The following is a 15,998-nucleotide window of genomic DNA, read 5'->3' as shown; positions in this document are numbered from 1 at the left end:
AACATTCATAAGACAGCTAACTCCTTTTCAATGAAAAAGGTCTATGCATTTTAAACTTTATGGCAAATATTCTTCCTTCAATAGCAGATATTGCTCTGTAATTAAAATGTGGTTTTCACATACTGAATTTGGAGTATAACCACCAACAATTTCCTATCAGAAGTTGACACCCATGTAATACAGACCATGTTGCTTAAGCTTACTAATGAAGATAAGGCAAGCAATCAGGCTTCCAACTTTAATGTAAGTTTTCCTTGTTTAAAAAGCATTAGATCAGCTGGGTGCAGTGGTTCACACCTGTAATCCTGGCACTTTGGGAGGCCGAGGCTGGCGGATCACTTGAGGTCAGGAGGTCGAGACCAGCCTGGCCAATATAGTGAAACCCCATTTCTTCTAAAAATACAAAAATTAGGTGGGTGTGGTGGCGCATGCCTGTAGTCCCAGTTACTTGGGAGACTGAGGCAGGAGAACCGCTTGAACCCAGGAGACAGAGGTTGCAGTGAGCTGAGATCGTGCCATTGCACTCCAGCCTGGGTGACAGAGCGAGACTTCGTCTCAAAAAAAAAAAAAAAAAAAAAAAGCATTAGATCTAGATTAATTCAACCTTGCACATAGGCTTTAAAACAATCCTAAAATTTTCTCTAGCCTTCAAACATTCCCATATTTAATATATCACACATGTACATATAATACATATTATATGTATATAATATACAACACATACATATTATATATGTATTACATGTACATGTGATATATTAAATAAGGAAATGTTTAATATATCCCATATGTAATATATATGTATTATATGTACATGTGTATGCATGTATATTTATTTAAACTAATGATACTTTAAGTACTAAAATAATCGACAAATAATTTTAAGAAACTCAGTTTAAAAACTGTACTTAAAAAATTTAACACATATGCTTATATATTTCATGCAATTATAAACAGAGTTCAGTGTTTTTGAATAGATCAGACTATGTTCAATGGTAAGTCACATCACTTAAATAGCAAGTAAAGAATAATCTTAGAATTAGTCTGAGGTAGAAAAAAACAGTGCTACAATGAGAGATGAAGGAAAAGTAGCATGGAACTAATCTCTGACACTTGCTCCAATACACTAAGAGTTTAAAAAGAGTTCTTCAAGACATTTAGACTAAGATTAGCTGTAAACAAAAGAAATCATTAGAAAAAAATTGTTCTAGGAAAAAAATGGTTGAGACAATTAGTTCAGTTTGGCTGGTGATATAGCTCAGAAGTCTATACAGTGAGCAAGGATCTAGATAAGGGCACTTCCATCTCAGCATTATTGGCATTTTGGGCTGAATAATTCTTTGTTGTGGGGGTTGCCCTATGCACTGTAGGATGTTTAGCAACATCCCTGGCCTCTATTCACAGTACCAACTCTCTAGCTGTAACAACCAAAAATATTTCCAGACGCTGCCATATGACTCAGTGGTTGAAAACCACTGCTCTAGAGAGAAACCTGCTAGACTCCCACCTTCCTGGCCCGATTCCCCACTCTCCTGCCCTCTAAATCCCACTCCTCTAGGACTGAACTTTCTTCTTTAAGTAGAACCTTCCCTCCTCTGTCATCTCTAGCAGTTAGTTTACAGTCTTTGGAATTATACACACTGAAGTTCTGCACATTACTGTTTCTTACTTTTCTAAGAATTATCAGCATCTGAGGACAAGGGTCATGTCCAGTCACCAAGGGAGAGCTGGCATTCAAAGACTGTTTAGGCCAGGTGTGGTGGCTCACCCCTGTAATCCCAGCACTTTGGGAGGCCGAGGCGGGTGGATCGCCTGAGGTCAGGAGTTCGAGACCAGCCTGGCCAACGTGGTGAAACCCCGTCTCTACTAAAAGTACAAAAAATTAGCTGGGCGTGGTGACACATGCTTGTAATCCCAGCTCTTTGGGAGGCTGAGGCAGGAGAATCGCTTGAACCCGGGAGGCAGAGGTTGCAGTGAGCCAAGATCACACCATTGCACTCCAGCCTAGGCAACAGGAGCAAAGCTCTGTCTCAAAAAAAAAAAAAAAAAAGACTCTTTAAAAAGAATAAAATCAGGAGGTAGAAAATGTGGTTTAGATGTTTCAGTTTTTTACTGCATACATTCTCCTGTATAATGAATTTTTTTTCCAGAAGAAAATCAAGAAGAATTAAACATATGAAGAGTATATTCATTTTGTTCTCTATGAGGTATCATTATTTAACATCTTACCAATTTCATAACTAACCATTTAGAACGACAAAGTATGTATTTTATAAGTCCAAAGTTCTAACCGAAGCTAGTGCCAAAATATATACCTTAATTACTCAAGGCAAAGTAAAACTGCTCTACGATACTCATAAGTCACTCATAACTATAACTATATTCTTCAAACGTGGCTTTTACTAGAATTCTCAATATTCATTTGTTTACTTCTGACAAAAAAAAAAAAAGAAACCGAAACAAACAAAACAAACCCACTCAAACTCTCAAGATTTATCAGTATATAAATGTGAAGGTCTTTAAATCAGTATGTAAATATTAAACAACAACAACAAAAATTAAAACCTTCACATTACTCAACTCCAAGGTTTAGCTATCTTCTATCTGCTATATAAAACAGATTTATGGTGAAGATAAACTATAACTCAATTTTGTTAAAAGCCGTAACCACTGCCAGGCACAGTGGCTCATGCCTGTAATCCCAGCACTTTGGGAGGCCAAGGCGGGGCAGATCACCTGAGGTCGGGAGTTCCAGACCAGCCTGACCAACATGGAAAAACCCTGTCTCTACTAAAAATACAAAATTAGCCAGGCGTGGTGGCGCATGCCTGTAATCCCAGCTACTTAGGAGGCTGAGGAGGCAGGAGAATCGCTTGAACCTGGGAGGCAGAGGTTGCAGTGACCCAAGATCATGCCACTGCATTCCAGCCTGGGCAACAAGAGCGAAACTCTGTCTCAAAAAAAAAACAAAAAACAAAAAACAAAGTCATAACTGCAAGATAATTACCTGGGCTAGGAATCTGGTCACGGTATTTTGGAACCTCATCGTTGAGAGTCTGAAGCATAACCCACATCGTGAATGAGAAGAGTGCAGCCAGGAACCCATAAAAAACTAGGTAGAAGAGCAAGATCAAACCTGTAAAAGAAAATAGAACTTATGAAATGTGCACATGCGTGTGTGTGTGTATGCATGTTTGGCCAGGTTAAAAAACAAACCAACTGTTCTTGCAAGGGTACGATCCCAAGCTTTGCCATGCACATAGCCAAATATCCTCATATTCAGGACACATAAATTTGCCCAAGCAAGGGGTATTTCAGCAGACAGCACCCACCCATCCCATGACCCCTCCTTTTCCCTGGTATTTCCAAGTTAAAGCAGCTTCCACCATTCATACTCTGGTTCAAAATCAAAGCTTTAAAATTCCAGCACATAGGGGAATGTTTCCCAAAATGAACTTGATGCCCTCTAAAAAGATACAAGATGGTTTTAGGTAAACAAAACCCCCAATATTTACATGTTCCTTTAAGTGGCGAATATAAAAGAATTAGTACATGAAACGCATATTTCACAGACAGTAATTATTTGCTTAAATTTAAGTTTTAAAAAGTGAGTTAATGGCTCCCACCTGTAATGCCAGCACTTTGAGAGGCTGAGATGGGAGGATCGCCTGAGCCCAGGAGTTGAGACTAGCCTGGGAAACACTTTGTCTTTACAAAAAAATTAGGTGCTCACTTCGGCAGCACATATACTAACAGTGGAACGATACAGAGAAGATTAGCATGGCCCTTGTGCAAGGATGACATGCAAATTTGTGAGTCGTTCCATATTTAAAAAATTAAAAATATATATATTTTAAAAACTGAGTTCATTGAAAGAATATCAGGAAATGTGCAGATAAGGCCAACTCATGAAGACAGCACTCAATGAATAAAGTTTAGGACACACTGGTCAAATGGCAGGGCTCGTGCAAAAGTGAAAAAAGGACAAGGTCAGAAACAAGCCCTCTGATCAATGGAATTTCATAGCTCTACTGCTAAGCACAAAGCAAGATTTGGGAGACACACGTTTCAACATTAAGGGCTTAATCTCTTTCCTTTCACAATTTGGGAACACTAAGATAGATCTATCCTGAACCAGTGATTTACTTTGGGAACACTTAAAATCAATTATTTTTCTCAAATGTCTATATTCAAAGTTCTAACATCAGAAGTGGCTGCCGACAAGTATATTAGAATACATTGGTAAAGTCACTTGTATTTCAAGGTTTAAAAACTGATCAAAGATTCATTTCTGTAATAATATATTTCTGAATATATTTTCCCCCCGGGTAGTGGCTCCACAACTTTCTTCTGATTCTCAAAAGATCCCATGACCCCAAAACAGATTGTGCTGAAAGCTAGATAACTTTTATTTCTCAACTGCAAGGCAGGAATCACCCCCAACCCCCTTTTTCAAGTAAAGGGGAAATAGTTAAAGCAATTTCATTTTATAATTTAGACTAGCATTCTACCCCTCCCCCCCAATTACCAGGTGGCCAAAATAAGGATGGAGAGGACAGAGGAGAGGAGAACAGGATGTCACCGTCAGACAGCATCACTTCCCTACCACATACTGCGATCCTGTTGCAGAAAAAGAAAAGACCAATCTCAAAGAAGTAAACAGTTTGCTGTAGAGGGAAATGAAACACACAGAAAGCCCACAGGCCAGTTTAATAAGATACAGAAGAGAAATTCTTTGAGATCTAGGTGTCTGCAGGAACGAAGGGATAAAATCCTCTACACCAGGGCTGACAGAAACTTAAATGTAATGAGTGTGGCTGTATTCCAATAAGGTTTTGCTTACAAAAATAGGCAGATTGGGGCCACAGTAGTTTGTTGACCCATGCAGTTGACATTAAAGTGGAGATGTCTGAAACAAAATTACTAAGAGTTTAATTATTTAGCAGTGTTTTTAAGTCATCTTAAAATATTCTTATTACAATACTGTTTTGAACATTTTGATTTTAAATTTCTAGGAAAATAATGTAAATTAAATTTACAAAATAGTTACAAAGCAAATAAATATATAGCAGATATGAACAAACTATATCCAAATCTGCTTTCTAAGGAACTATTACACAATGAAAATAATGAGTATAAAGAATTACATTCATACAATATATACACAAATCAACAGCTATGTCCCAAATCTGATGCCATATACTAGTGGCCATTAGAAACAAGTAAGTAAGTTATTTCCAGCAGTGAAGTGAGTTTTCCTTACTTGAACAATATCCTTCTGCCAAGAACCAAATCTAATTTTTAAAAACTTAAACTAGTCAGTCTCACATATAAATATGATACTTTATCAACCACCTCTTCCCCCTAAAAGAAAAAACAACAGAAAATAAAAACAGAAGTTGTAAATTGCTGCTCTTACCCAGGTGTAAAATGGCAGTTAAATTAGTTACTCAGATGTAGTTTGCTGATGGGGCTCTAAATGGCGGCGTCCTGACTTAGTCATGGATAGTGTTCATGGAACCTATTCAATGTGCCATGCCCGCCTCAGTGCTACTTGATGTAAGCAGAAAACAGCAAATACAGCCTAAATAGTACCTACCATATTACTAATGTTCCCTAGCTAGTTTAAAATCTTTCAAGAAATTTCCTTATTACCCAACTAAAGAAACTAACATGGGCCAGGTGCAGTGGCTCACGCCTGTAATCCCAGCACTTTGGGAGGCCAAGGCGGGCAGATCAGTTGAGGTCAGGAGTTCAAGACCAGCCTGGCCAACATGGTGAAACCCCATTTCTACTAAAAATACAAAAAATTAGCCAGACATGGTGGCGCATGCCTGTAGTCCCAGCTACTTGGGAGGCTGAGGCGGGACAATCACTTGAGTCCGGAAGGCAGAGGTTGCAGTGCACTAAAAATTACACCACTGCACTCCAGCCTGAGTGACAGAGTGAGACTCCATCTCAAAAAAAAAGAAAAAAAAAAAAAAGAAGAAACATGGACTTAAAGAATGAAGAAACATCAGTATTTTATTTATTTGAGATGGATTCTACTCTTATTGCCCAGGATGGAGTGCAATGGTGCAATCTTGGCTCACTGTGACCTCTACCTCCCGGGTTCAAGTGATTCTCCTGCTTCAGCCTCCCAAGTAGCTGGGATTTACAGGCGCCTGCCACCACTCCTGGCTAATTTTTACATTTTTAGTAGAGACGGGGTTTTACCATGTTGGCCATGGCCAGGCTGGTCTCAAACTCCTGACCTCAAGTGATCCACCCAGCTTGGCCTCCCAAAGTGCTGGGATTACAGGCGTGAGCCACTGCACCCAGCACCCCTCTTCATTTTTGTTCCTTCTCTCTCTCCTCATACTTTTGATAAGGGGGGAAGTGGGTGTGCGACAGAGATCCACCCGGAGGCAGTGCAGCAGAGTGGTTATACACATGGGCTGTGCTAGAGAATCCAACAGGGCTCAAATCCTGGCCTGACCTCTTTCCTGTGACTTTGGACAAGTGTCCTAATTTCTACCTCCATCTGAAAAAAAGTAGTAAAGATAATATCTATCTTTATTCACATGATAGAAAGGAAAATAAAGGTCAAGAGATTTGACAACATAAAAACAGAACTCCTAAGCGGGGGAAAAAGCAAGAACAAACTAGAAACATTTTGGAATGATAATGCAACTAGACTTTATGGAAGCGTATCATTCTAGTTACCCAGATATTAGGCACCTAATCGATTGCATTTTACTCTCAAAAAATGTTTTGACAAATGAGGTTTGATTCATGCAGACTCTACAAAAGAAAAAACCAAGGCTGGGCGTGGTGGCTCACACCTATAATCCCAGCACTTTGGGAGGCTGAGGCGGGCAGATCACCTGAGGTCAGGAGTTCGAGACTAGCCTGGCCAATATGATGAAACCCTGTCTCTACTAAAAATGCAAAAAATAGCCAGGCGTGGTGGTGCCCTCCTGTAATTCCAGCTACTTGAGAGGCTGAGATGGGAGAATTGCTTGAACCCAGGAGGCAGAGGCTGCAGTGAGCCGAGACTGTGCCACTGCACTCCGACCTGGGTGACAGAGAGAGACCCCTTCTCAAAAAAACAAAAACAAGAAAACAACCAGACAGGCAAGAAACCTGGCAAGACTTACCATCATGTCATCCAGGGGAAGGAGAAATGGGCCCTGTCCAGCTCTTCTGCCTCAACCACACTGGGCGTACAATTCAATTCTGGCACCAACTACCCCATGCTACAGGCTCAGTCCTCCATAGAAATGCTGCTGCAGAGGTCCTCCCACTACCCACACTTCTGACCAACTAGTAACTAATACAGGAGGTTTCCACTGCACCCTCAAGTTTGTTCACTAGAATGACTCACAGAGCTCAGGAAAGTAAGTGCTCAAATTAGGATTTCAGTTTTATTACAAAGGATACATGTAGAATGGGGTCTGGGAGGCAAGGCAGTTTCTGTGTCCTCTCCTTGAGGAATCAGGGCTATCTCCCTCCCAGCACATGTGTTTCCTAACCTGGCAGCTCCACTGAACTTCAGTGTCCAGAGTTTTTACTAGGGTTTCATTATGTAGGTATGATTGACTAAACCACAGGCCACACAATATAGCTCAGTCTCCAGCCCTCTTTCCTGCCCTCCTTGGAGGTCTGGCTAGCTCAAAGTCCCAACCATGTAGGGACTTGGTTTGGTCTTTCTGGGGGACCATGCTCCATCTTGAAGCTATCTAGGGACCCACTGCCAGTCACTTCATTAGCATAATAAAGACACTCCTACTACTCAAATTCCAGGGTCTTTAGAAGCTCTGTGCCAGGAACCTGGAAAAAACACCAAACAAAAAAAAAATTTTTTTTTTTTGAGACAGGGTCTTTCTCTGTCACCCAGGCTGGAGTACAGTGGTGCAATCAAAGCTCACTGCATCCTCAAAATCCTCGGCTCAAGTGATTCTCCTGTCTCAGCTTCCTGAGAAGTTGGGACTACAGTTGTGTGCCACCACACTCAACTGACACTTTTTTTTGGAGATGGAGTTTCTCTCTTGTTGCCTAGGCTGGAGTGCAATGGTGTGATCTCAGCTCACCACAACCTCTGCCTCCTGGGTTCAAGTGATTCTCCTGCCTCAGCCTCCTGAGTAGCTGGGATTACAGGCATGTGCCACCACACCTGGCTAATTTTGTATTTTTAGTAGAGACGGGGTTTCTCCATGTTCGTCAGGCTGGTCTTGAACTCCTGACCTCAGGTGATCTGCCTGCCTCAGCCTTCCAAAGTGCTGGGATTACAGGCGTGAGCCACTGCATCCAGCCAACAAATTCTTTATTATGCAACACCAGCACACATAATCTGGACACAGGGAAAAGTCACTGGGCTTCATGAGGGCCTGGAAATATGCCCCCTCAACACATGACTAGACCCTGTGATCTTACTCCCAACCTCTGCACACTTTCTAGCTATCTTCAGGGACCTAGATGCTAGAAAGATTGGGCCTCTCAGAAAATTCTGATGACTAGCAACCATTTCCATTTGGTAAATAAACTAGCATTCTGTTTATAGTTTAAAACATTTTAAAGCAGAGACATGTATAATTTCTAAAAAATCCATTATATGAACAGGTGCAAGTTTATAATCTTTTGTATATTTGAATTTTTAAAAACAATACTGATTTTTAACAATATTATTCGCATACCATTCACATATGTAAAGTGTGAAGTTTACATTTTATATTCAGAGTTGTATAAGCATCACCACAATAAATTTTAAAATATTTTCAACACCTCCTCCCAAAACTCCATACCCATTCCCATTCCTGTCCCTCCCTGCACCCAGTTCCTGGCAATCACTAGTCTACTTTGTCTCTACAGATCTATTTTCTGGACATTTCCTAGAAATGGAATCATGTAATACATGGCCTTTGTCACTGGCTTCTTCCATGTAAGGTGTTTTCAAGGTTCATTTATGCTACAGCATATATCAGTACTCCATTCCTTTTTATGGCTGAATAATATCCCACTGTATATGGATATACAATATTTTATTGATTCATTAATCAGATGATGTGCATGTGAGTTGTTTATATCTTTTGGCCATTATGAATAATGTTATAAACATTCATGCACAAGTTTTTGTATAAATAAATGGCTTCATTTCTCTTGGGTATATACCTGGGAGTCAAACTGCTAGGTCATATGGTAACTCTAGCCTTTTGAGTAACTGGTAGACTGTCTTCCAAAGCAGTTTCACCATTTTACACTCCTACAGCAGGGATCCAATTCCTCCTCAACCTCATTAACACTTCTTTTACTGTGTTTTCATACAGCTATCCTAGTGGATACAATGTAGTATCTCTTTGTGGGTTTAATTTGCATTTTCCCTAATGGCTAATGATGCTGGGCATTTTTTCATAAACTCATTGGTTATCTGTATATTTTCTACAGAGAACTGTCTATTCAGATCATTTCCTCATTTTTAGATTTGGTTATCTGCCTTTTTTATTAAGTTCTAGAAGTTATTTATATATAGATACAAGCCCCTTACCAAATATATAATGTGCAATTATTTTCTCCCATTCCACAAGTTATCCTTTTACTTTCCTAATAATGTTATTTAAGCAAAAAAGTTATTAATTTTGATGAAGAACCACTTATCTATTTTTTCTTTGGTTGCTTGTGCTTTTGGTGGCATATCTAAAATAACACTGACTAATCCAAGGTCATAAAGACTTGCATCTATGTTTACTTCTAAGAATTTTATAAATTAGCTCTTAAGTTTGGGTCTTTGATCCATTTTGAGTTAATTTTTGTATATGGTTTGAGGTAGGGGTCCACCTACATTGTTCTGCATGGAAAGATCCAGTTGTCCCACTACTGTTTAAAAAACTATTTGTTGGCCAGGCACAGTGGCTCATGCCTATAATCCCAGCACTTTGAGAGGCCGAGGCAGGCAGATCACCTGAGGTCAGGAGTTCGAGACCAGCCTGGCCAACATGGTGAAAACCAGTCTCTACTAAAATTACAAAAATTAGCTGGGCGTGGTAGCATGTACCTGTAATCCTAGCTACTTAGGAGGCTGAGGTGGGAGAATTGCTTCAGCCTAGGAGGCAGAGGTTGCAGTGAGCCAAGATTGTGCCATCGCACTCCAGCCTGGGTGTCAGAGTGAGACTGTCTCAAAATAAAACAAAAAACAAAAACAAAAACCCGATGAACATGTACTATTTTAATAAAATGTATGCACATATATGTATGTATACACACACTCTCACATTTTATATAATTAAAATTATTGTAATATAAAAGATTAAACAAGATTAAATAACCTGCCTAAGATTAACCTACCAGTAAAAGAAATAGACCAGTATCTCTCCATGTGGTACCTCACCTGGCCTGCTCTCCCAGGGAGTCTCAAGCTCTATTGTCTTTTCTATTAAAACTCCCATTCTCTAAATAAAAATGTCTCATTCAAGTATTCTGTGTTACTCAGGGTGATAGAAATTCACATGTGAATAATATCTGCTGCTTCTCTACAAGAGTTCAGTTATTACAAATGACAGATATGTAAACAATGAATTATAGATACTGGATGCTAGGAAAAAAAACAAAAAGAATCCTCTCTAGCAGGAAGAGGAAGAAAAGGGACATCAGAGAAAGCCACCCAGAAATAAGGTAGTTGGCTCACCAAAGATGGAGAGAAGAAGGGAGCTCTGGGTCAAAGACTAGGTGATGAGATGGAGTACCACAGCAGGAGCAGTCAGGTGAGCACAGCTTTGCTTCTCTCAGTATGCATGAGCCCCTGGTGCCAAGCAACTAGCAACAGTAGCAGCAGCATCTGCTTGAAGTGGGAACAGGGAGCTTGGGCTGGAAAAGTGGGCCATGTTCTGAATGGGTTGGTGAAAGGTTACAGGAGCAGACAGCCTCCACACCCAGGCTGCTCTTGGCTATACAGGCTACCTCCATCCCCGAATGTTGTAATAGGAAAGTCTAAACACACAGAAGAGGAGCACAAAACCAGTAATTATCACACATTCAAAATAAAACTAATCCATAAAGAAAAGTACCAAACTCAACAAAGACAGCAATGCCTGAAAACACTGGGCTGTATCAGCAAATAGAACAAAGAAAAATAAGCATAATTAAAACAGTAGAAGGCGAAGGATAATTTTTAAAAATTAGATATCATATTCTGATTATTGAAATAAAAAACTTAGTAGAAAAGCTTAACTGAAGAAGAATCAAAACTGAAGAAGAACCCAGACAGTTATGAAAATGAAAAAGCAAACCAAAGACTGGGAAAAAATATTTGCAAAACATAAAATAAATGACTCACTCCTATCTAGAATATATGAAGAACTTTTACAACAAAACATATTACTTATTTTATTTTAGAGACAGGGTCTCGTTCTGCTGCCCAAGCTGGAGCACAGTGGCACAATCATAGCTCCCTGCAGCCTCAAACTCCTGGGCTCAAGCAATCCTCCTGCCCCAGCCTCCCCAGTAGCTAGGACTACAGGCACATACCACCGTGCCCAGCTAATTAAAAAAAAATTTTTTTTTTGTAGAGAAGGCGGTCTTCTTAAGAAAAAAATTTTTTGTAATTTTACTAGAGATGGGGTTTCACCATATTGGCCAGGCTGTTCTTGAATTCCTGACTTCAAGTGATCCTCCTGCCTCGGCCTCCCAAAGTACTAGAATTACAGGCGTGAACCATCATCCCCGGCCGAGAAGGGGATCTTGCTCTGTTGTCCAGGCTGCTCTCAAACTCCTGGACTCAAGTGATCCTCCCACCCTGGCCTCCCAAAGTGCTGGGGTTAGAAGTGTGAGCCACCGCACCCAGTCCAAGACACATTTTTTGAAGCAGGCAAAAGATCTGAACCGAAACTTCACCAAGATGTAAGGATTGCAAAAATAAGCCCATAAAAAGTGTGTTCCAAATCATTAGTCACCAGGGAAGAGAAGTCAAAACTATAATGAGCTCCACTACATACCCACCAGAATGCTAGAAATTTTAAAGACTGACCGTACCATGTAATGACCCAGAAGTGGAACAACTGAAACTCTCACATCCTGCTGGTGGGAATGTTTTTTGTTGCTGTTGTTGTTTTTAAAAAGAAAAAGAAAAGTTTGACAATTTTTTGAAAAGTTAGCAACATGCACACCTACCAAAAGATCCAGCCAATCTACTCCTAGATATTTACCCAAGAAAAATAAAAGCCCATGTTCACACAGTAGGGAAATGTGAATGTTCAGACACTTTATTTATAATCACTGAAAACTGCAAACAACCCAAATATCCACCAACAGTTGAATTAATAAATTTGGCTATATCCATACAATGCAATACTATTCAGCAATAAGAACTATGGATACACATGGAAACACAGATGGATCTCAAAATAATTATGCTAAAGAAAAAAGAGGCGGGACGCAGTGGCTCACGCTTGTAATCCCAGTACTTTGAGAGGCTGAGGCAGGTGCATCACCTGAGGTCAGGAGTTAGAGACCAGCCTGGCCAACATGGTGAAACCCAGTCTCTACTAAAAATACAAAAAATTAGCCAGGCATGGTAGCGGGCACCTGTAATCCTAGCTACTCGGGAGGCTGAGGCAGGAAAATTGCTTGAACACAGGAGGCAGAGGTTGCAGCGAGCTGAGATCACGCCACTGCACTCCAGCTCGGGCGACAGCGTAAGAGTCCATCTTAAAAAAAAAAAAAAAAGAAAAGAAAAAGAAAGAAAAAAGAGACAATAACATGCACAGGAGCTGTCATCTCCTATGAGACCCTCCCCCCCAAAAAAACATAAAGCATGATTCCACATACAGACATACACCACGTAACATTTCAGTCAGTGACAGACTGCATACACAACAATAGTCCCATTAAGATCATAATAAAGCTGAAAAATTCCTATGGCCTAGTGATGTCGCAACACAATGCATTACTCACGTGTTTGTAGCAATGCTGGTATAAACAAACCTACCAGTCACATAAAAGTCTAGTATGCAACAACTATGTACAATGCATAATACTTAATAATGATAATAAACTGCTATGGGTTTATATATTTACTATGCTATACTTTTTGTTGTTATTTTATAGTGTACTCCTTCTACTTACAAAGTTAACTGTAAAAAGCCTCAGGCAATCCTTCAGGAGGTATCCAGAAGAAGGCATTGTCATCACAGAGGACAGCCCCATGCGTGTTGCTGCCCCTGAAGACCTTCCACTGGGGCAAGAGATGAAGGTGGAAGACGGTGATACTGATGATTCTGACTCTGTGTAGGTCTAGGCTAATGTGCATGTTTGTGTCTTAGTTTTTAACAAAAAAGTTTAAAAAGTTAAAACTTTTAAATAGAAAAAACGTTATAGAATAAGGATATAAAGAAAATATTTTTATGCAGCTGTACAATGTGTTTGTGCTTTAAAAGCTAAGTGTTATTAAAAGTATATAAAGTCGCTGGGTATGAAGGCTCACACCTGCAATCCCATAGCTTTGGGAGGCTGAGATGGGAAGATTGCTTGAAGCCAGGAGTTCGAGACCAGCCTGGGCAACATATCAAGACCCCATCTCAATTAAAAAAAAAAGTTGTAAAAAGTTACAGTAAGCTAAGGTTATTACTGAAGTAAAAAAAATTTTAATAAATTTAGTGTAGCCTAAGTGTACAGTGTTTATAAAGTCTACAGTAGGGTACAGTAATGTTCTAGGCCTTCACATTCACTCACCACTCACTCACTGCAACTGCAGTCCTGCAAGCTCCATTCAAGGTCAGTGCCCTATACAGGTATACCATTTTTTATGTTTACATGGTATTTTTACTGTACCTTTTCTATGTTGAGATATGTTTACAGACAAATACTTACCATTGTGTTACAATTGCTAACAGTATTCATCCAGTAACATGTTGTACAAGTTTGTAGCTAGGAGCAACAGTCTATACCATATGGCCTATATGTCTAGAGGGCTATGCCATCTAGATTTGTGTAAGTCCACTTTATAATGTCTGCACAACAATGAAATCAATGAACACAGCTAAGCACATTTCTCAGAAGGCATGGCTGTATTTAATACAGACTGTCAAAAAGCAGATTTTTGCTTGGAGCCTGGGGAGGTAAGAACAGAGACGGGTTACAAAGTGCCAAGAGGGAATGTTTGGGGTGATAAATGTTCATTATCTTGATTACAGTGACAGTTTCATGAATACAGCATATGCACACACATATACATGAGTGTATACCAAAACTTCAAATATGTGCAGTTTATTGTATGTTAATTATACCTCAATAAAGCTGTTAAAGACAAACAAAAACTTAACCTCAGGAGAACCGGTCAAGCTGAAGAAAAATTCAGTGAGCTAAAGATCAAGTCAGGTATTCTATGACACTGGGCTAACAGAGAAGGAGTATATGAAAAATTGTTGAGACATTGGGGAGCGAACCAGAAATACAAACAAATCTAATAGGAACTCCACAGGAAAAGAGGGTGGGGCAAGAACTCTCAAATAAATAACAAGCTTGTGTCTAGATTGGAAATGTTAAAAAATACTGGAAAACATCCTACACCTAGAAACAAAAAGGTAAAATTTTAGAACATCAAGAATAAAGAGAGCTGGGTGTGGTGGCTCACGCCTGTAATCTCAGCACTTTAGGAGGCCAAGGCGGGTGGATAGCTTGAGATCAGGAGTTCGAGACCAGCTTGGCCAACATGGTGAAACCCCGTCTCTACTAAAAATAAAAAAATTAGTCAGGTGTGGTGGTGTGTGCCTGTAATCCCAGCTACTCGAGAGGCTGAGGCAGGAGAATTGCTTTAACCTGAGAGGTGGAAGCTTGTGGAGGCTGCAGTGAACCAACGGCACCACTGCACTCCAGCCTGGGTGAAAAAAAGAAAAAACTAAGGCCAAGAGGAAAACTACATAAGGCAATGGTAAGCAGAGATCTGCTAAGACTTACTGGTAACATCTAAGATGTTTTAATTGCTTTTCCTTATCAATTCTGAGGAATAAGTTGCATATAGTAAGTTTCCTCCATTTCAGGTATACAATTCCAGTTAGTTTTGACCGTTGTATAATCTGTGAAGCTACCACTCCATTAAAGATATAGAACATTACCATCATGTCCAAAAGGTTCCTTGTACCCCTTTGCAATCTACACACCCTTCCCCAGGCAGCCAATGATTTTGTCACTGTGTTTGTATTTTACATAAGGCTAAAGTTTTAAATTTGTCTATATTCGATAACTGTTTTTTTTTTTTTTTTTTTGAGACAGTCTCACTGTCACCCAGGCTGCATGCAGTGGCTCGATCTCCACTTGCTGCAGCCTCTGCCTCCCAGTTCAAGCGATATTTGTGCCTCAGTCTCCTGAGTACCTGGGATTACAGGCATGTGTCACTGCGCCCAGCCTATATTCAATAACAATTTGTAATTAAAATGTCAATAATGTGGCAGGAATAATTTAAAAGTGGTAATAATAAAGGACATTATCAGAGTCAGTTAAAAAATCCACTTAATGCTGTTATAGAAGACAATCTAAAATTAAAACACCAATGGCTGAAATAAACAGGAAAATAAAATAGGTCTTGGCTAACAAAAGAAATGTAGATATGGCATTATTACTGTATGCAAACTAGAATTCAAGTAAAAAAGCATTTGCAAGGGTGAAGATACTGTGTATTTAATAAAAGTAAATAAAAACACATAAAGAAGATACAGCATAATAGCCATGAACCTCTGTGATGCTAAGTGGCTTCAAATGATTAAAGCAAAAGCAGAGTTATAAAATTCACCACAATCATGACCAGAGATGTTAACATACCTCTCCAGAAACCCACAGATTGAGTAAAGGACAATAAAAAGGGCAATATGTATTTTTAAAACACAACAGTTACCTAGTATACGTAGAACTTTGTAGTCACCAAGAAATGTACTCTCTACAAACTTGGAGCACTGCCCCCAAACTGACCATGACTTACATTACAAAAACAAAACACAATTCAAAACTAAAAAACATTAAAAAAAAAAAAAGAG

General features: G+C 39.5%; 1 protein-coding gene and 1 non-coding gene across 5 annotated transcripts in view; one reads left to right on the top strand and one right to left on the bottom strand.

Annotated features, from left to right (window-relative positions):
- ATP1B3 (ATPase Na+/K+ transporting subunit beta 3) overlaps nt 1-15,998 on the bottom strand; it is a 51,239-nt gene that overhangs the window by 19,866 nt on the left and 15,375 nt on the right. For 3 of the 4 annotated variants that reach the window (XM_001154579.8, XM_009446585.5, XM_054682318.2), the window contains exon 2: nt 3,008-3,136. In XM_001154579.8, the coding sequence (XP_001154579.3) occupies nt 3,008-3,136 (129 nt within the window). Of the gene's footprint in view, nt 1-3,007; nt 3,137-4,528; nt 4,621-15,998 lie in introns of all 4 variants that reach the window. The other variant, XM_009446584.5, reaches the window with a different exon arrangement.
- On the top strand, nt 3,726-3,832 carry LOC112208716 (U6 spliceosomal RNA). Its single transcript, XR_002943294.1, has one exon. It is a non-coding gene; the product is annotated as a U6 spliceosomal RNA (small nuclear RNA).

The sequence above is a fragment of the Pan troglodytes genome, chromosome 2, assembly GCF_028858775.2.
Source record: "Pan troglodytes isolate AG18354 chromosome 2, NHGRI_mPanTro3-v2.0_pri, whole genome shotgun sequence".
Taxonomy (NCBI): domain Eukaryota; kingdom Metazoa; phylum Chordata; class Mammalia; order Primates; family Hominidae; genus Pan; species Pan troglodytes.
This window is presented reverse-complemented; position numbering and strand designations above follow the sequence as displayed.